We start from the raw sequence: 20,274 nt of genomic DNA, 5'->3' as shown, positions 1-20,274 counted from the left end.
AACGCACTTCCCCATTCCTCACTAGACCAGATGAGGGCGCAATTCAGCAACTACTAAAACTTTCCATCACAATAAGACCATTGTGACTAATAGTCAAGATTATACAATGGCTGTTTTAATCAGTAGCTACATCAGTATTTATGATTCCAAAGGAAAAAAGCAATGAACTTGTCTAATTTGTAGAACAGTAAAACTGCCTTTAAATGATCTGCCTGGCTGCCTTTCTCCCTTCATTAAATAGGATACGTCAGACCAGAACCTATAATGTTTTTAGCATTATGGTTAATTTAGCGCCAAACAACATCAGTGGACTGCACAAACACCATTATTACCTGGCAGCTCAGCTCAGAGAGGGAGGAGGAGGGCTTCAACAGAAAGGGCACTTTTCTCTTGCAGGGCAAAAAGGCAGGTGCTTGAGCACTACAAGGGTTCTATCTGTGCATGTGCCTGTTGCAAAGGATGTTAAATCAAACATTAATATGATTATCCATCCATCCATTTTCTATACCGCTTCTCCTCTTTAGGGTCGCGGGGGCATGCTGGAAGCCTATCCCAGCTGACTTCGGGACTGGTTGCCAGCCAATCGCAGGGCACATATAGACAAACACCCATTCACACTCACATTCATACCTATGGACAATTTAGAGTCGCCAATTAACCTAACATACATGTTTTTGGAATGTGGGAGGAAACCGGAGTACCCGGAGAAAACCCACGCACGCACGGGGAGAACATACAAACTCCACACAGAAATGCCCAGGGGAGAACCGGACCCAGGTCTTCCCGATCTCCAGGCTGTTACTGTGTTGGCCAACATGCTAACCACTAGACCACCGTGCGGCCCTAATATGATTATATTCCTGAAATGTCTCTAAAAATATATGTGCTAGAAAGTAGTAGAAGGTCCATGCCAAGCCTGATGAAGACACTGAATAGTTGAAAAGTTACAACTTGCCACTTTGGCACAGAACAAGACAGGACAAAATTCATATTGCCAATGCTTCATAACCCTAACCCTAACCCCAACTGTAATCCTTACCAGAACCTTAACTTCAAGTCAGTTAGGGTTTAGGACTCGTGTTTTAAGATACGTACCATAACGTACCCCAAACTCTACAGCCAGCCATTAGAAAAAATGCAAGCACAGGCTTCAGAATAATAGACGTCAAACAATCCCCAAACAGTCACCGCCATGGAGCTTTATGCTTCTCTGTGTGCACTTAGCTAAAGGATATGCTTGGATATGACAACGTGTCATGTTTCTATCAGGAAGGGCACTTGTTTGATGGGCTCAAGCCGATGTGGCCGTGAAATAAGATGAAAAGACACAGAATGGGAAAAAAAAAATGTAAAAGCACGTCAGCGGCTTGGCACAAATGAGAGTGTCTGTTTACCACTCTGCTGCACAGCTTCCCTCAATAGAGGAGCACGAAACCTTGACAGGGTTTATCCCAGCTCTACAGCAGTCATCCTGGACTTTGGTGTTGACGGAGTAAGACTTCCTTTCTGACAGGCTGTGCACAAATGAGAAAGATAAGGAAATGCAATCATATTATATCATTATATTCTTTTAATCTGCACATAAAAGTAATTCAAAGATCATCCTCTGTAATTAAATCCTGATTGCTTTTGACCGCTCCAGAGATACTGCCGTTGTATAAAGTCAACTCATGCAATATTTCTACTAATATGGATGAAATCAATGAAAAAGCAAATCCCATTGGTCTATCGTTGGAAATGAAATAAGGAGGAGGGGGCGTTTGTTATTTTATTTTTACAGGGCTAGGTTTAGGGTTTTAAAGGGGCCCTATTCAAACTTTTCAAACTATACGTTTATATGTGTTCTACATGGCGAGAAAGTGTTTTTTTTAATGTAAAAAATTGGGATGTCCCGATCCACCTTTTTTGGCTTCCGATCTGATCCGATTTTAAAAATGTTTATAATAAGCCTTATGTGACGTGTGTTGCTCAGTTGGATTCCAAGATGCGGGGGCGAGAAGAGGTATAGGTTTTAGCAGTTTTAATAGTGTCCACAGGCGCACAGGAACAAAAATCTACGGTGTCAGGCAAACTAAAGGACACTGCGAAAAAGGGAGTAAAAGGGTTAAACAAGAACAACAATACACACCACTCCAGGGGAGCTACTTGCCATGCTGCAGACTGACCAGGCTGGACTGGATGGCACAGTTTTTGGCCAACAGCTGTTTCGCAAGGTTATGGTTAGGTTTTCAAGCCATGGTTAGAGTTTCAAGTTCGGGGTAGGGTTTCACACTAGGGTTTGAAGATAGGTCTAGGGTTTCAATTAAAGTTCGGGTGAGGGCTTCAGGTTTGAGTGAGGGTTTCAAAATAGAGTTTCAAGATAAGTCTAGGGTTTGAAGTTAAGGTTTGGGTGAGGGTTTCAAGTTTGAGCGAAGGTTTCAAACTAGGGTTAGGGTTTCAAGTTTGGGTTTCAAGATAAAGTTAGGATTTCAGGATAGGTTTTTAAGATCGGATTAGGTTTCAAATTATGTTTAGGGTTTCAAGGGGTGGTTCAACTTTCAAGTTTGGGATAGGGTATCAAACTAGGGTTGGAGTTTGAAGATATGTCTTGGGTTTAAAGTTAAGGTTTGGATGAGGATTTCAAGTTTGAGTGAGGGTTTCAAACTAGGGCTACGGTTTAGAAGTCAGGCTTCAAACTAGGGTAAGGGTTTTAATTTTGGGCTTCAAGTTGGTTTTCAAGATAGAGATAGGGCTTCAAGTTAGGGTTAGGGTTTCAATTTTGGGCTTCAAGTTGGTTTTCAAGATAGAGATAGGGCTTCAAGTTAGGGTTAGGGTTTCAGGTTGGAACTGCAAGTGCCTCCTGTATGACATTTCTGTGTATTTTATTGTCCGATGAGCAAGAATAATGATCTCATCTTAGGTTTCTGCCCTGCATGTGATCAGGAAATGTGTCAATTCTGTGATTTTTACTTAAGAACATGTTAAAGATCTTCCTGCTTCCTGTACCCTCTCACGCTCTTCATTGAGGCTGTGCTTGGAGCTTGGATGCAAAAAAATGTTTTTTTTTCTGGATTAATTGACTTCTGATATAACATTACGGACCCTGATGGGAAGGCTTTTTCGTTAGGACCCTTGCTTGTTTTATTTTTGCTTCTTGGATCAAGGATTGGACTTAAAGTCTGCTTTTCCTGTCGGTGACGCAGCTGTCACCTGTCAACTGGTGGCATTACCGGCATGGCACCAAAAAGAAGCCCAGCAGCAGAAGAGGTTGAGGACACAAAAAAGTCTCCTGACGTCTTGTCAGAGGAGGTTACTGTTGTCAGAACCCAGCAGAAGCAGCTCCTGGCGCTACTGGAGGAGGTAAAGCTACTGCACCTCCACAACGCCAAAAAGGACCGGCGCACAGCAGATCATTGCAGTGTCAGAAACATGGATCAATACTGAAAAGGGGATGGACTTTGAATTGAAGGGTTATGAACTAAAAACTGTAAATAGGATCAACTAAGGTGGAAGAGGAGTTGCTCTACTGTATATGTACACAAAAACCTGAAATTCAAAGTACTGGAAAGTATGACCACAGAGATTAACAACTTAGCAGACTGTATAACCATTGAGATATGTACGGAAAAGAATAGGAATGTCATTGTGAGCTGTATAAACAGAGCACCAGGTACAAATAGTGATATTTTTAAAGGTTTTTGAAGTAAGGTAGGGTTTGAAATCAGGGTTTACAATTAGAATTGTGGTTTCAGGTTTTTCAGTTGGCGTTAGTGTTGCAAATTCAGGTTTCCAGTTAAGGTTAGGGTTGCAAATTAGTGTTTCCAGTTAGAGTCAGGGTTTCGAATTAAGGGCTTCAATTGGGGTTAGAGTTTGAAAATAGGGTTTCCAGTTCGGGTTTGCGTGTCAAAGTAGGGCTTCAATTGGGGTTACGGTTTCAAAGGGCTTCCAGTTCAAGTCAAGGTTTCAAGTTAGGGTTTTCAGTTAGAGTCAGGCTTTCATAGTACGGCTTTCAATTCGGCGTAGGGTTTAAAATGATTGTACCCGTTAGGATTAGGGTTTTTAATTAGGGTTTTCAGTTAGAGTTAGGTTTTTGAATTAGGTTTAAGATTGAAAATTTGGGTTTCCAGTTTGAATAAACTTTTAAACCTAGAATGTGCAATTTCAGGACAAATTGCGTGTCAATGATGGCAATGCTGATGCTGAACTACAATCCTGCACTCACTGTCAAATCCTGCGCCCAAACCCTGACGAGCTGATGCCGGACTGAAATGCTGCAGCTGGCATGTGAGCAGGCTAGCACCTAGCAATAAATTAAGCATCTAATATGCTGATTGGCCAGGTTGCCTGACACCACGGCGTTTGAAAACTTGTGAGTTTGGGTTTCAAGTTAAGGTTGGGGTTAGCGTTTCAAGTTTGACTGAGGGTTTCTAACTAGAGTTAGGGCTTTAAGTTCAGGCTTCAAACAAGATTTAGGGTTTGAAGTTTGGGTTTCGAGATAGTTAGAGTTTCAGGTTAGGGTTTCAAGGCAGGATTTGGCTTTCAAATTAGAGTTTGAGTTTTAAGATAGGTTTAGGGTTTCCAGCAATAACAACCGTGGATGTTATTGCCGATTGAACAACAATTGGTCCTTGGGGATGTCATATAAGAGATGTTTTTTCCTATAGACTGAAACTTCTGCATTGTTCAGAACTCTAAAATAACGATGGCTAACACTGACACGTTTTATGGTGTTATTTGCAGAATGAAATGTCTGCAAACACAACCAAACAGATTTGGCACCTCATTCCTCCTGAATAATTGTAAATTATTACCACTGACCCACTTGTTTTCATTGTTACATGACACAGATCATAAAATGTGGAGTCAGAAGAGCCTGTGTTCATAAATGATCAATGAACAGAATGTTATGTTGAATCCTTTCTGCCTCTTTTTACAACTGAATAATGAGCGAGGTCAGTCTTGGTGATAAAATACACACTAAAAGGCATTTTAAGGTGCAAAGCTCCTAAGTTGTTAACATTATGCTCCAGTAAGGTACTATTTTTTTTCCTCTTTTAATTCTCGTGTAGTCAAATGTATCATGCAAAGAGTATAAATGTGTGCTATACTGTAGGCCTGCGTGCCGTCAATTGGCAAAACTATCACCGACCACACGGTGTCAGTGTTGCCTACTAGACCGAAGGAAATGACCTTGCAAGACTTCATGACGTGAAGAGTCCTTCACCTTATAAACCGCAGTTAAAGCCTTTTTTTTTTTTTTTGCAAGTCTTGAGCTCTAATTTTATTTGTCTTTAAGCAGAATCCAGCTAAGAATGTTCCCCTTAGAGATAAATGTCACACTAATCTAGTAGCGTCATGAGAAATGAGTTTCCGGTTGTATTAGTCATATTCTTAACAAAATTATCTCTGCTCAGTGAGTCTATCTTGACTAATATTGTACTGCTAATATATCTTTACCACGTTTAAACATCTACATTTGTGACGATTATCCAAAAAAAACATCTATTAAATGAATACAGATACGGCTGCAGGGGATATTACGGAATATTATTTTACTCCCGATATTTGGACTTTATTCCCATATTATGACTTTCCCCCCCAAACTAATTTTTGAAAAAATAAAGATTCTTTAGTGGTGTGGAAAAGGAGTACCGTAAACAAAACAGAGAAAAGGGCTCTGTGATAACAGGTACAGAAAGTCCAGGTGAGTAAATATCTCAGGTAACAGCACTAACTAGGAAACAAGGAACACAGGCAACAACGACAACAACCGTAACGACAATGAACCGGCGCCATACGCCTGACGACGCTGGCCTTTTAACTGCCACTAATGGTGATTGGCGACAGCTGCGCCGCCACCAGGCGTGAAGTGGCTGCCTCTTCCATCCAACAGGAAGTACACCTTGCCAAAATAAGAGCGCAGGACAGGAAGCACTCGTTCCTGTCCTGCGAAACAAGTTTACTAGGTTATTCTCGTAAAATTGTGTTTTTTCTCGTACAATACTTTTTTCTCTAAATAAATATGTTTTATTTTCTATGTTTTTTTTTCATTTCTGCTGTAGTTTTATTTAAAATTTCCAACTACTTCAACTTCCTTCATGTAAATTTTCTTCTCGTAATTATGACTTTCTTGCAAAATTTGGACTTTATTCTTGCAACATTATAACTTTTCCCCCAACCTGCTTATTTGTTGTTTTGTTTGTTTCTCATATTATGTATTTCTTTAATATTTCAACTTTATGCTATTAAAATGATGTTGTTTTCCTTCATAATATTACAATGTTATTCTCATAAAATGACAACTTTTTCTCGTTAGATTACAACTTTCTTCTCTTAATATTTGGACTTTATTCTTCTGTTCTGCTGATTTGTCATTTTTTTGTTGTTTTAAAAAAAAAAATTATACAGTAGTACCTCGGTTAATGTCCTCCCCAGTTAGCATATTAGTTAACATAAAAAATGTATGCAAAAATTTTGCCTTGGTTTGCATTCACCCGCCTGGTTAGCATGCAATATAGCAAAAGTAACAAACTGTTGTATTTGTGTTTGGTTTTTTTACGCAGCCAAGACAAAATTTCGTGATACTTTACTACAGCAGCCTGTAAGGTACATACATGTAAGGCACATCACATGTCAAACTCGTGCCCTGGAGGGCCGAGACGCTGCAGGTTTTCTGTCCAACCAGTTTCTTCAGCAGGTGATTTAACTGAGGAGCTCCTTCCCTCAAACTGAAGGTGTTGATCATTAAAATCACCTGCTTTAGAGACCGGCTGGAAAGGAAAACCTGCAGTGTCTCGGCCCTCCATGGCATGAGTTTGACATCCCTGATGTAAGGCATCCGGAATCAAGTGGCCAAACGATGGACCCTCGGCGTTGAAGGCTCCTGTCCGTGCATCTTGGGTGCGACAAACTCTAAAAAAGCCGCTACGAGTCCAAAGAAGGTTGCGAGTGACAGCAACATTCCTAAGAGGGTGAAGACCACAATTCAATTCAAGAAAAAAGTGCTGCCGATCACGCCAGGATGTGCTGGAAGCCCTCATCAACAATAACCAACGACTTGGTGAAGATGGTCACAGTATGCGTGACACAGTCATAAAAACACAGACGTGAAAGTGTTCGACGTTTTTAATGTCAAATTCAAACTTTTACAGGATTTGTCTTCATAACCAAACCATGTGCTGACAGGTCCTCTTCTTCCTTGTCATAGCAAATGCAATTAGTTCAGTAAGTCGTTAAGACGAGGGGGGAGCGAAAAACAGAGTGAGTCCCTTAAGAAAAAAAAAAACAAATCCTCCCTCCGACGGTATTTTTTTCTTTCATCGTAAGTGCAGGTTTGAAGAGCGTAAGCATGCCTTTGTCCTTTATGGGATCCAGTCGTGTGTTGCCTGTACATGGCTATCTAGTATAAGACTAAGAGCACAAGGGGGGGCGGGGGGACAACAGTTCACAATCCACTGTCCAATCTGGTAAAATGTCCTCATTAAGTCTGCCTCCCCTCTTGTTTTTGCAGTAGTGAAACATGTTTAAACGTGCAGTATATTATAAAAAAAGATACACACCCACACTGATTCATTTACAGTGAGTTCCCTTGAAAGGTGCAATAATGAAACTGCCTTAAAACAGCAGAGATAACAAGTCTCTTGACAAAGTTTCTTTTCGGGGCATCCTTTCCAGCAGTTCGTTGTACGAGCTGATCCCCAATAAAGTTCATCAGTAAATTTGGAGATAAAGACAGCTCCAGGTAGAGAGTACATGACACGTTTGTTAAGGTACATATATACAGTACATGTGGACACACAAAATGCTTTCTTCCACCTTCGGTCGCACTCGTCCTCCACAGGAATCTTAACTGCTGCAGAAAACCTTCAATGTCCCCCACATCCCCCCCCCCCCCCTTCATGATCTGCACCAGAACAATGATGAGACACACTTCCTGACAATTTGCGGTTACATTCACATATTGAGACGTTGATAATAAGATCCGTGTAAGATGAAGGGAGGAGAGGAGCCATAAAAGGAACTCATTAAGACCAGAGGGACGTGCTAACCCTATTATCCCTATCCGCACTCTCATGATGGGAATTAAGATGTGCTGGCCTCGATCCGCAGCCGCCGCTCCTCAAAAGTGGGAAGGGCGAAGGAGTTCATGCACAGAAGCAGGGGAGTGCTTCAGAATGTGCTGCATTTTTGTAAAGTTTTGTGCAACCTCCACTTAAAGATGTCACCTCTCTTCCTGCCATCTTTATCTCCATTGCCCCTTCAGCACAGTTATAGTACAGATGTAACCAAATGTATATAACCAAGGCGCGTTATCCCAAAGAAGGCTTTTTTTTTTTCCAAAAAGGAGGAAAAAGTAGTTAGCATTATCTTTCATGCAGTGTCAGCTTTTTTTGCTTCCCACTATGAGTCCTACTTACATTATGCCGAATATGGTTTATCTGCACATTGTCTAACGTTACATACAATAGATGTTCTTTTAATGGTGCTCAATGTTATTTAAATACATTTCATGTTTAAAATAGCTGTTCGTATGCGTTAGTGTGCTTGTTCCTGCATGAAAGCGAATGCCCATTGTCTTTATGTTACAGTGTCAATGTACAGATTTGTGTATTCATGCCTCCAGGCATGTGTGTGTGTGTGTGTGTGTGTGTGTGTTGGCGTGTTCAGGGTCATGGGTCTTGTAGGTGAGTGGAAAACGCCGCTCCAATGCACGCATACTTTATATACATACAGGCTGGGTGTGAAGGCATTATGTTAAACACACTGTGATCCTATTAATGCGCTTGTGTTCTGAGTGGTTACATTAGATTATCATGAAACAAAATTACATAGTTGCAGTCTTGTTCTTAAAAGAGTACCTGCTTTAAGGATCATTAGGATGATCGTGTTGTAACTGTACACTTGTTCATTGGTACAATACTAGAAGCAGAAGTACAGCTGGTGTCCATGTTTGTCCCTCAAGGTACAATTTACACTAATGTACCCCACACAGGGCGGACTAATGGACTACTTGTACATTTTTTGAGAAAGTCAATCTCGTATTATGTAACTTATCTACCTTACATTGTACAAAGGAGTATTAGGGCCATCGTGAAAGGGAAATAAAATAGCCATCATTTTAGAATTACTATGAAATATATTATGAATTATTATTAGAGTTGCGATAATAAAGTAATAATGTCATAATACAATAACATTTTGTAATTTCATTTATGAGAATAAAGACAATATAGTACCAGGAAAAGACTATACAAGAATAAAGCTGCAAAAAGCTGTAATTTGACAAGAAAATAGTCTTGTTATGAGAAAACAATTATGGGAATAAAGTCAAAATATTGCCCAAAACAATTACAAGAAAAAGTAATTGTATTAGTATAAGGATATTTGGACAAAAATGTTGACCCAAAGAATACAGGCGTGGCAGAAATAGTAGAAAAAATGTAGTCCTAATTTTACAAAAGTAAGGTATAATGAGAAAAAAAATGGGTCATTTTCGACAATAAAGTTGTTATATTTTAAGAGAAAATTTAAAATATGACACAAATAAAACCGAAACCCCAAAAATTAAAATAAAAAGAAAATCAGCAAAAAGAAAAGTCGTAAGAGAATAAAGCTGTAATTTTATGAAAACAGAGTCGCAATAATAGATGAAAAACGTTTTGAGAATAAGGTGTTAATATGATACAATAATAATATAATACCTAAACATACAATTAAAAATCATTCAAACGTTCTTCCCAAAACGTTAAAACCTTTTCCTCGCAGCTTTCCGACTTCTGCATTGTTGCGACTTTATTCCTGTAACATTATGTCTTTATATTCATAAATGTATATCTTTTAATGAGACCCTAATACTTCTTCGATGAAATGAATCTCGGCAGCTCAGTCTCAGTTTTTTCTGCTTCTCTATGAAAGTGAATGTTTGTCGGTTGAGTCTTGAAAGTTAGGTTTGGTACTGAAGCCTCTGTGGCATGGTGATTTACACAGTCTTTCTTCACACAGTTGCCTCAGTGGCAGAAGGTCAGGCATGCATCAGATTCAGGTAGAAAAAAAAATAAAGAAAAGATGAAGTCGTCCTCCTCCACATGGACATAATAGAATCATTGCCCGCGGGCAACTTTCACTTGTCATTTTTTTAAAAAGAAAGTACGCCTGGTAGGAGCTCTCAAAATAGTAAATGCATCACTCGCTGAAGTTTAAGTGCCTATAAATATTAGAATCCACAAGTTCTGAATGCATGTACAACTTTTGGGAAACCATCATTTTCATGTTCTAAAAAGTCCTCGAAATGTGGCGACGGGTCGATTGCTGCATGGTTGAGGAGGTCACAGGTAGACTTCACGGCGTGACAAGGTGAGGCAGGACGTAGTCTTGTAGTCCCCTCCAGTCCGGGTCAGAGGTATGACCTCAGCTGGGTTTTGGCCTCCCTCCCCTCCTCCCTCTTCCTGTGGGCGCCTCCCAAAGCCAGCGCTGCTGAAGGTGTCGTATGACGCAGACGTCATCTTCCGGTTGAGAAGGTTGCGATTGTGGTCGCCCATGTTCTTGTTCGCTCTTCCCAGGGTACCCAGAGGGTCACCATTGACTAGGGGTAACCTCTGACCTTCTCCGGGGACGACTACCCCTGGTTCTGAGCTCCCAACGCTACCCGCACTCTCGCTGTCGCTCTCGTGGTCGTTTCTGCGCAGGTTGTTGTTGTCGTCGCCGGGGGCAAAGGTGGAAAGCCGCGGGGGGTCGCTGCCGTGGCGCTGGCGAGGCGACGGGCGCACTGGCATCCAACACGTGTCCGAGTGGCCGAACTCATCACACTCCCGGGTGCACTTTCCGGTCAGGGCGACATCTGGCAGCTGCCTGGCATCTGCACACACAAGGAAAGCAGCATTTAGAAGCATTTTTGGGTGATTCAATTTAAAGGTACGAGCACGGGAAAGTTGCTGAATATTCAGTGAGGAAGACAAAAATGGCAAAAAAGCAGAAAAACGCTGAACTGCTGACTAAATCCAGCTGTGCTCAGCTATCATGAGAGATAAAAGGTCGGCTGGAGAAGGAAACCACTGGTGAGACCAAAGAGAATACTATTCCTGAATACTAGGACGACATGCAAGGAATGGAGTAAGCCTTTTTAAAATCCCATTAATGCTGGTTCAGGAGGTTAGTGAGGCTCCCCCCTCACACCTAACGCCAAAGGTCAGCGTCATTATCTATGTAAAGCCGTCATGTTTGGATCAATATCGACATGATCAATGAAATAAGGAATAATAAAGATGATAGATTAAGTTAGTTTCTTGCTCAATAGCTGTCTTACAACCATGAGCGTATGGACATCAAATTTGATCTCGGCACGCATATTATTGTTTCCTAACATTGGGCCTCATTCACGAAACGTTGTTACGCACAAATGTGTTCTTAAAGCCTTCTTACGAAGATTTTTGGCATTCACGAAACGTGTTCTTAACTCACAGTTCTTAGATCTAAGAACAAATTCTACGAACGCTCAGGAGGACTCTTACGCACAAGCAAAGCTTGCACTTTCAATGCGCAATCGCTCTCATGATGGATTTTGCAACCTGATCCCAAAAAATGTAGTGCAAATAAAATATCCCAACAATTATTTATCATCAAAACAACTAAAATATACTCCATCGATAAATATATATTCAAATCCCAATTCATCAAAAAAAGGCTAGCTGGACGTGCGCTGCGCAGAGAGAGAATGTAAAGGGACCATTACATTTATTTGCTGAAAGCCACGAATATTTGATGTCCCGCTTCAGGCTTCAGGCTTCCCTCTCTGTTCTTGCAAGTGTGCAGGATCATCAGAATAACATCGCAATGAAACGTGGTGTGTCTATTGCGCACGTATCACCCCCAGATAACGACATGCGCCCCCAGCCACGTCTTGAGCCAGAAAACGGGGCTGCTGTATTAATTAGGCAGCGTCTAATCAAATGTAACCACAGAAAAAATAAATTGTCACACACAAACTATGTATTTTGACTTTATTTTTCCATCATGATTGTGTAAATATTTTCTAGAGTTTCCGAAATGGTTTGGTTTCTGATTGATGGCCCGCCTCCCATTTCCTCCAGATCCCTCCGATGCAGTCTAATCTTTTTTTTGAGTCTATTTTGAGTCAAAACACTTCTTTTTAACCTCTGCGGTGGTGCGTTCCTCCGTGGAAACGGCATTTATGTTTCCTGCAATGGCGCTCCATGCCGACTCTTTTTGGATGGCCTGATGACCGGTGGATACACGTGAAAATAAGGTGGTCTTGTGTTCGCTCACTCCTTGTAAAAGCACCTCTATTTCTGTACAATTGAAGTTTTTCTTTCGTTTGTTGTCCAGCTGCTCCTCAGTCTTGCCCTTGCGCGTTGCCATCTCCGCCTCCAGCTGCCTGTTGCGCACGGCACATTTTTTTTACCTTATATAGGAAATAATAGGCGGTGACCTATGCAAATTAGGGCTCACATGCACGTGCATCGCAGTTGACATTCATCAACCTAAGAACGCCGGTGCGAACGATTATCCCTACTTAAGAACGTGTCGTGAATGTGGCGCACTTTCCAACCCGCGCCTTCTTAAGTACACTTCTTAAGAAGATTTTTAAGAAGATGTTCGTGAATGAGGCCCATTGTCTTCTAAAATCCAAATGAATTCCACCTCTTGCTAAATTTTTAGTTAAACTTTCAATTGAAAAATGTTGCCCGACTAAAACGGACAGCAATTGATAGTCGGTTTAAACCAGCCAAATGCAATAAAGGATTCAAACAGTGGACAATGAAGGGTACACATCACAGTGTGGTGTGTGTTGGTGAGGGAGAGGCAGCTGGAGACTTTCCAAAATTCAATGGGTGTTGCATAATGGATAAACATGAATTCTATAGATCCCTGCAAATGAGAGACCGCTAAAGGAAAGTGATCGGAATGGAGCCTTACGAGGACGTGAGTGATGTGATCCAAATTACAATATATATCACTTTTATATGTAACTTTTTCTTGCTCCCTAGAGGTCCGCATTCTCCGAGGCTCGGGATCTGGTTTGTGGGTCTGGGACCTCAAGGTCCCCTACTCCGCTGCGCCCTGGGTCCCCAGCGGAGGATGTTTTGCAAAGAGGCTTCCGGGTATCGGGTGTGCTTTTATTTATTTATTTTTTTTAATCTATTTATTTATTTATTCTATTGCTTTTTTTTGTTTTGTTTTGTTTTTTAAGTGGGATACACAGGGTTTTGCACCGTGGGGGCTGGTGCTGGGTGTTACATCTCTGCCGCCCAGGCCTCCGTCGGGTGGGTGGGGGGGTCGATGCCTCCTTCGTGGTTATAGTTTTTACAATTGTGTGCATTACAGTTATTGTCATTCTGACCACTACCATAGTTCATCATTTCATTACCACTATTACTACTAATATGTGGGACTGCTTCAATGCAGTATTATCATTGCGGTTGTTGATATTATTTTGTCCTTTCCGTCATGGTCTTTATAGCCGTCACAGTCATTTGCTGATGTAGTCCTGTTTGCTTCTGTTGTTTTGTTATTGTTGTCACAATTGTTGTTGTTGCCGTTCTACTTGTCTCTCTCTTTTTTGTCCCCCTCTCTCCCCCCTGTTTTCTTTTCTCTTCTTCTCTATCCCCTCCTGCTCCGGTCCGTCCGCTCCAAATTTGCATAACATCAAAACATCAAAGTCAAATAAATTCTGTACAACTAGGGAAGTGTATCTCACACGTTTCCCTGGCAGAGCAAATCTGTTGAGCACGTGAGGACCATTAAATCAATAACACTATCTGCCCTGATGGCTAAACAGGACAAAAAAAAAAAAGAGAGTGAGTGGAGTGATAGTACAGTAGAGATGGTCGAGTATTGACAGAGTCATTCAAAACCTGCAAGTTTTTTGCTGAAGCGGGACTTGTGGGTATTTGTTTCTGTTAACTCATTCACTTACATTTGTATAAATGTATTAACCCTGTGGAAAAAGCCACAGATTTTGCTCCTTATTCCAAATCAACTCTCCTTTCCACTCCGTTCCTGTTTGAACTGCTCTCTCGCTAAGGCCGAGCCGAGCCCTCAAAGAGCCCGGGAACTCGCAAACGTAGACTCACTAGGCTCACTCGCTAACAACGGCATGAGGGCGCCGACGTGTGAATTATAAACCCGACGTGGGCTCACAGGTTCGGTGAGTCGTGCTGGGCTCACGAGTTTAGTGAGTCGAGTAGGTGGCCTTGCCGCGCATGTGCAAGTTTCTCGGGTGACGAAGACGCCGCATTGAGCGCTGAATCATACATCGACGTGACCGCCATATTGGATGTGGCAAGAGAGAACAGGGAAGATGCCAAATTCATGTTTCGCATGGAATTGTACCAAACGGGTTACAGTCCAAACAAGATCTCACAGGATTACCTTTTACTGGTATGGCTGAAAAAATGCTAAAATACAGCAAAAGGAATTGCGTTCCCCATCGCTAAGTAATAGATGCAGATCATTCACATATTTTTTGGAAATGAGTATGAGAATAATGCAATTTTGGGCAATGGCATTCAATGTATTGTTGAAAATACTTGGATATATGATCCATATGTAATGTACAGTCATATATTTGGGAAACCTACAAGTGAAGGACAGATACTTGGTCAAGATCTACTATTAACGACTAACACCAGAAAAACAGGTTATAAGAGGAAACGAGGAAAGGAGGACACCCACACACAGGATTAATGAACCGCTTGTTTTGATTGTAGAGGAAACTTACACTATGGAGATGGTGGAACACCGCCTGCAGTTGCAGGAGTTTGAGTTGAAGGAGAAATGGAGGAAATGAACTATTTTTATGACCAGTTAGCGAAAAAGACCATCACGAGGACTAAATTGAGTAACAAAAACAGTAAAAAAGAAAAGAACTCCCTTGCTAGCACTCGTCTCTTTGTTTTTTTTTGTTTGTTTTTTTTAAATATATATATTTCTTGTTTTGTCCTAAATTGAGAAACATTCAATAAATGTTAATAAGTACATTTACCAGTTAATAAAAATAAAGTGATTCAAAAATATGTGGCCTTGGTTTGAATAATTTTGGACTTAACTGTAGCTATAGCTAATTTTTATATGGCTGGTCTTTTGGCACTTCTGTCTTTTGGCAGTAGATAAAGCTGCTCCTCAGCGCTCATTTTATTTCACTATCTCTGTTTCTGTCAACTTTTATTTCTGTATTTATTCATCCATCCATCCATCCATTTTTTATACTGCTTGTCCTCATGAGGGTCAAGCTGGAGCCTACCCCAGCTGACTTTTGGTGAGAACCACCCACATTCAGACAGATGAGCAGTTTAGAGTCTCCAATTAATATTTTTGGCAGGTGGGAGGAAGTTGGAGTCCCCGGAGAATATGCAAACTCCACACAGAGAAGCCCAAACAAAGAGTCAAACCCTCGATCTCCTGACCGGCCAGCATGCTAACCACTAGGCCACCGTCTGGCCCATTTATTTATTTATTCATTTATTTCTTCATTCTTTATTGCTGAATAAGCTATCTACAAACTCTAGTAAATAGTACTCAAATTGACTATTACATGTTTTTATCCTTTTCGTTCGTTGGTGCTTGAGAGGCACTTTCAATATTAGTGCAGACCTGCCAACATGTATGAATTTGTTGTAGTCAGCATGCAATTTGACTATTGAATACGCTTCTATGCTTCACTGCTCTCCTTTTCGTTGCAATTCGCTGGTTTCAGTTCAGTCAGCACAGTACAGATAAATAAAAAGACATCAGTAGTTTCTCAATAGTATGACACGGGGTGGGGGTGGGTTAGTTGGGATTGGGGGGGGGGGGGGGGTGCCCTAGCCTAACGCGTCTAAAGTAGAGGCCACATGAGCCTACACAAGCACTTAATTATGCATTCTAATGTTCTCGGCTAAATCCCTCTTTTCATTTGACTGTGACGAAAAGTTATTAAACTCACCCCCTCATCCTAGCCTGAAAAAGAAAAAAAAAAATCCTCCAGAAATCTCCTGTCTGTGTGAAAGCAGCGCTAAACTGCATGCTGCATGCTGAGAACCAAAAGCAGCCAAGGTCACTGTGACCTTCAGTACTTCCAGTTCTGGCATGTCCATATGCTGTGCGAGGGAAAGAGCGGTGGTCGTGATTTTATAGAACATCTTTTTTGTTGCCAAAAAAAAAAAGATTCAGACAGCAGAGAAACACAAAAGACTGAGTTATCTAAATGCCAGCGTAACGTACGGTTCTCACACAGGAGAACTATTTATTTGAGGTCAAGGTTGAAAAAGTAAAAAGTCTTTCACCGAATAGTGTGCACAGCCTTGAGGAACCGAAAATAGAAACATCTGCAATCCTAAATGAATTCAATTCAAGTATTTTCTATTGCAGAACCTTCTCCCTATGGAACTTCCTCTTCAATACTCATCTGTTCAAAATCACGTTTTCATCTGTAAATACTATGCTTTTATCCAATGTCCTTTTCTTGTTCACCATTGACACTGTAAAGTGTCTTTGAGTGTCGGAAAACGTGCCAAATAAATAAAATGCATGACTTTTGTAAATGCTGTAATTATAACGGGCCGTTTAATTACCTACAGCGCAAAGAGGATGGGGTGTTAATCCGAAGCAGGCAATAATTGGAAAGAGGCTATTATTTCTGAAATGTTAAAGCTCATCAACGTAATGTTTAAACTTTCAGAATGATTGGGAGTACATGAGAAATTATTAAGGAAAACATAGTTCTCTTTAACCACACATTCATTAACTAACAAGTGTATTGGACAACACAGCAGCAACAGAACCAATGTTGTAATAGCGCTAATGAGCCAACTGTAACAGCTTCATGTGTGACACACATGAGTTTAACACCAACAGCTGAAAACATTTTAAAGCCCATGCAGAGGTAGATTACGCTGCAGGATGCTCACCACTCATAATACTTCAAATGGAGCTACTGCCATCTTGTGGAGTTAAGAAAAACTACACAAGGAGGTTGCCTACAGCTACAGCTGTTAATAGCAATGCTTTTTGTTATTTGTTTTTGTAGACCACAAACAGTATGACTACAGGTGTATCAGTGGTTAATTGAATAATGGTATTAAATTGAGCATTTATGGTACTGGTGTTTGCATGTGTGCACATATTTCATCTTTACTTGGCACACATCCCACTTTTATTGTGTGGAGATTTTGGCTGGTCCACATCAAAAACCCTGTTAGACTCTGTGTGTGTGTGTGTGTGTCTTTACTCACCATTCTCCACATGTTCCTCCTCCCCCACGCTGCCCTCGGGTGTGGTGCGCTCGTAACCTTCCTCCGGCAGCGGCAGAACTCCCAAGCGTGGCCCCGATGAACTCTTGCTGCTGGGGGTCTCTGAGTCCTCCAGGCCACTGTCATAGCAACCAGCGTCCTGGGCCTGACTCACCACCGAGAAGGTCACCCGGCGAAGGGTCCCCTGCAGGGCACGCACGCACACAAACACAGACAATATGGGATTAATCATTAGGGAGAGTCCTAATCGGAGATTGCCAATCTGGGGATTAGTTATAGGCAAGACATATTGAGATTATCTGACTGTGTTTACGTTCAACGGTGATACAATACAGGATAATGTTATCAACCAATCATGGTGGCCTTGCAAACTTTTTGGGTAATCTGGATTAGATTAAAACTGCTGGGCCATGACTGACGTTTACAAACCTTTGGCCTGCCCCCTACGCTTATTCTTTATTTGGAATGTGGCATTACTGAAGCAGCTGGGGAACATACAGCCTTTTAAACATGGAGTAGGCCCAATGTGCTACAGCTACATCTAGTCATATCCAATACAAGAGCTGTTTCTCAAATTGTGCCTTCACAACAATAACCAGAACAGCATTTAGTGCAGACAATTGTACAGCGCCATATTTTTGTTCGTTCCTACAATCAGCAGCGTGCGCTCTGACTAGAACGAGGCAGCAGGTGTCAATGAATCAATGAATGAATCTTTTATTACGGAGCAACACAGCCAGTCAGCATCGTAAAATCTTGTCATCAGAACACAACATGAACAACAACCTTAAACTCACTAGAACAAATCATAATGTGTGGTATGCGGAGGATGATGTAAGATGACAGGACCATACCATTTTTGATTCCGGGGTGGGTGGATGTGTATACATTTCTTTAACACGATTAAATTTCTTGAACATAATTCTCTTTTCATGGAGAATGATGTAAGATGTTTATTATGAATTAAAAGGACAGGACTGTACCATGTGCATTCTGAGACAGGAGGGAACAATTCTATTGTAACTCAATTACTGAAAAGGGAAAACACAGTCTTTGCTCGACCCATATAACACACGCGCTCAAAGTTTCATGGAAATTGGTAGTGTACTGTAGTTTTGGCGTATTCCTGTTAAGTAGCAAACAACAAAAAATAAAGCAGACAGCTTTATATATAAAGACATAATACAAGTATTAATAATTATTAACCGCTAATGTGTAAGATTGCAAAGGCTTGAATTACGTTCCTTTTCCACTGCAGAGTCTGCACATGGCTCTCCAAGGTATTGCACAGCTGCATGATAATCACAGGAAACTGCAAAAAACATGGTGCATTGAATGCCTCAGTCTTAAGGAGACACACTAGGTCTCCTGTATTCACTTCTCGGCATGTTGCTGTTGGCTATGGTAAGGAGACAAATTCTATCCAAGAAGAGACTGAGGGCAGCAAGAAAACGGGCCACCGCAGCAAAGTGGAGACTGTGGAGTATAATATTGGAAAGGCACAGAGGAAGGAGGGCAGTAGAGGGCAGTGAGAAAACGGGTCCCTGCAGCAAAGTGGAGACTGCGGAGTAAATGTTACAATGGTGAAGCAATGATGAATCGGCTTGACCAGTGAGTGACTGGCAGTGGTTTACATCAACCACATGGTATCAACTTAGCACATACGTAACGCCAGCTAACCATACTATTTGTAGTGCCAGGTAGTGCTCGGTTTTGACAATGAAAAGGCCCCAATAGTAAAGCGGTGAAGTGCAGTGGAAATGGAACATTTGTAACTTGGGAATTCAATCATCATTCTTCCGACAGCAGGCTTCTCCAGAAGGCCATCTCCCCACCAGCAGTGACAAAGCTCCAGTTGAGGCAGTGATTCAGTAAGTCCACATCATTCACTCAAAGCGAAGATCACACCTGCTGTGATTTCCGACACACAAATCACCTCCATGTAGCCAGCGTAGTTGTGGAAACATACATCAGAGAGACTTAAATGACTCCTTGTGGCCTCGAGGGATCACTCTGCACCCAGAAGCCCATTTCTATAACACACAGCTCATAGCTCTTCTCATACCCATTTACCTGCGTTCAACATCACAACCCCATTCAATTTTCATTGGCTTTGAAACTTGCAGTGTGCGCGGGATGAAGAAAAGGGAGCACAGAGTAAAAAAATACAGATTAGAGCGTGAAAAAAACTGAACTAACGAATTGTCGCCTCGGGATGATCTGGAGGGAAAAGTGATGGACTGCTGGGATAATAAAAAGCCTCTTTCTCTCCTTCCAGACACAGAAGGAAAAGAGAACATTTGAACATTTCACCTAATGAACATGAAAGACTGCAAGGCAGCAAAAATAATGAAGCAGGAGGCTGCACATGTTTGGTTGTCATCTTGCTTTCAGATGAAAGAAGGAAGATGGCTAATGAAAAAAAAGCAGTGCCTTCATCATGAGATACAATCTACAGACAAAAGTTTTGGGAAACCCCTTTTAATCAATTAATGAATCAGTCGGGGGCTGCAGCCAGCAGGCCCTCAGGTGGATGTCCCAAAACGTCCTCATCTTCTAGTTTCGATGAAACAAGTGTGAGTTTTGATGTAACCTAAGTAAGGATCCTTTTGCTTTCAGTCTAACTATTTTCAGATAAATTAGAAACCAGGACCCGAATGACTTTTTGCCATATACACAAGACAGAGTTTGGATACTTTCTCATTTTAGACTCGAAAAAGTGTAACTATGGCAACTGAGCACAGGTTAATTTCCTCACTCACATTACCTTCTCCACTCCTGGTTTACAGCAAATAGATTTAATAAAAAAAAAATAGATCTACTGTGCAAACAGGCATTTCTGGACATGTTCCAGGGTGGAATTAAATATTAATATAAACAAGTACAAGAAATAGTTTAGAGGATATTACAGAATAAAAAGTGAAGGACAGGTGGGACCAAGAGGGAATAATAATCCGCTTCTGAAGTTGCTGATCTACTGCGAGACTTCAGGAAATCCTGTAAGGCTTTTAGCTCTGTGAGCATCTAAAGCAGGGGTGTCCAAACTTTT

The 20,274-nt window shown here is 41.3% G+C and overlaps 1 protein-coding gene across 1 annotated transcript in view; it reads right to left on the bottom strand.

Moving 5' to 3' along the window:
• Nucleotides 1–7,089: 7,089 nt before the first annotated feature.
• The window catches only part of pcdh7a (protocadherin 7a), a 76,647-nt gene continuing 63,462 nt past the window's right edge, over nt 7,090–20,274 (bottom strand). Inside the window, exons 5-6 of the mRNA XM_054778649.1 lie at nt 17,208–17,409; nt 7,090–10,834 (exon numbers count right to left, since the gene is read on the bottom strand). Coding sequence (XP_054634624.1) covers nt 10,305–10,834; nt 17,208–17,409 — 732 coding nt within the window. The 3' untranslated portion in view covers nt 7,090–10,304. The remainder of the gene's footprint in view (nt 10,835–17,207; nt 17,410–20,274) is intronic.

This window comes from Dunckerocampus dactyliophorus, chromosome 6, assembly GCF_027744805.1.
Source record: "Dunckerocampus dactyliophorus isolate RoL2022-P2 chromosome 6, RoL_Ddac_1.1, whole genome shotgun sequence".
NCBI classification, from domain to species: domain Eukaryota; kingdom Metazoa; phylum Chordata; class Actinopteri; order Syngnathiformes; family Syngnathidae; genus Dunckerocampus; species Dunckerocampus dactyliophorus.
This window is presented reverse-complemented; position numbering and strand designations above follow the sequence as displayed.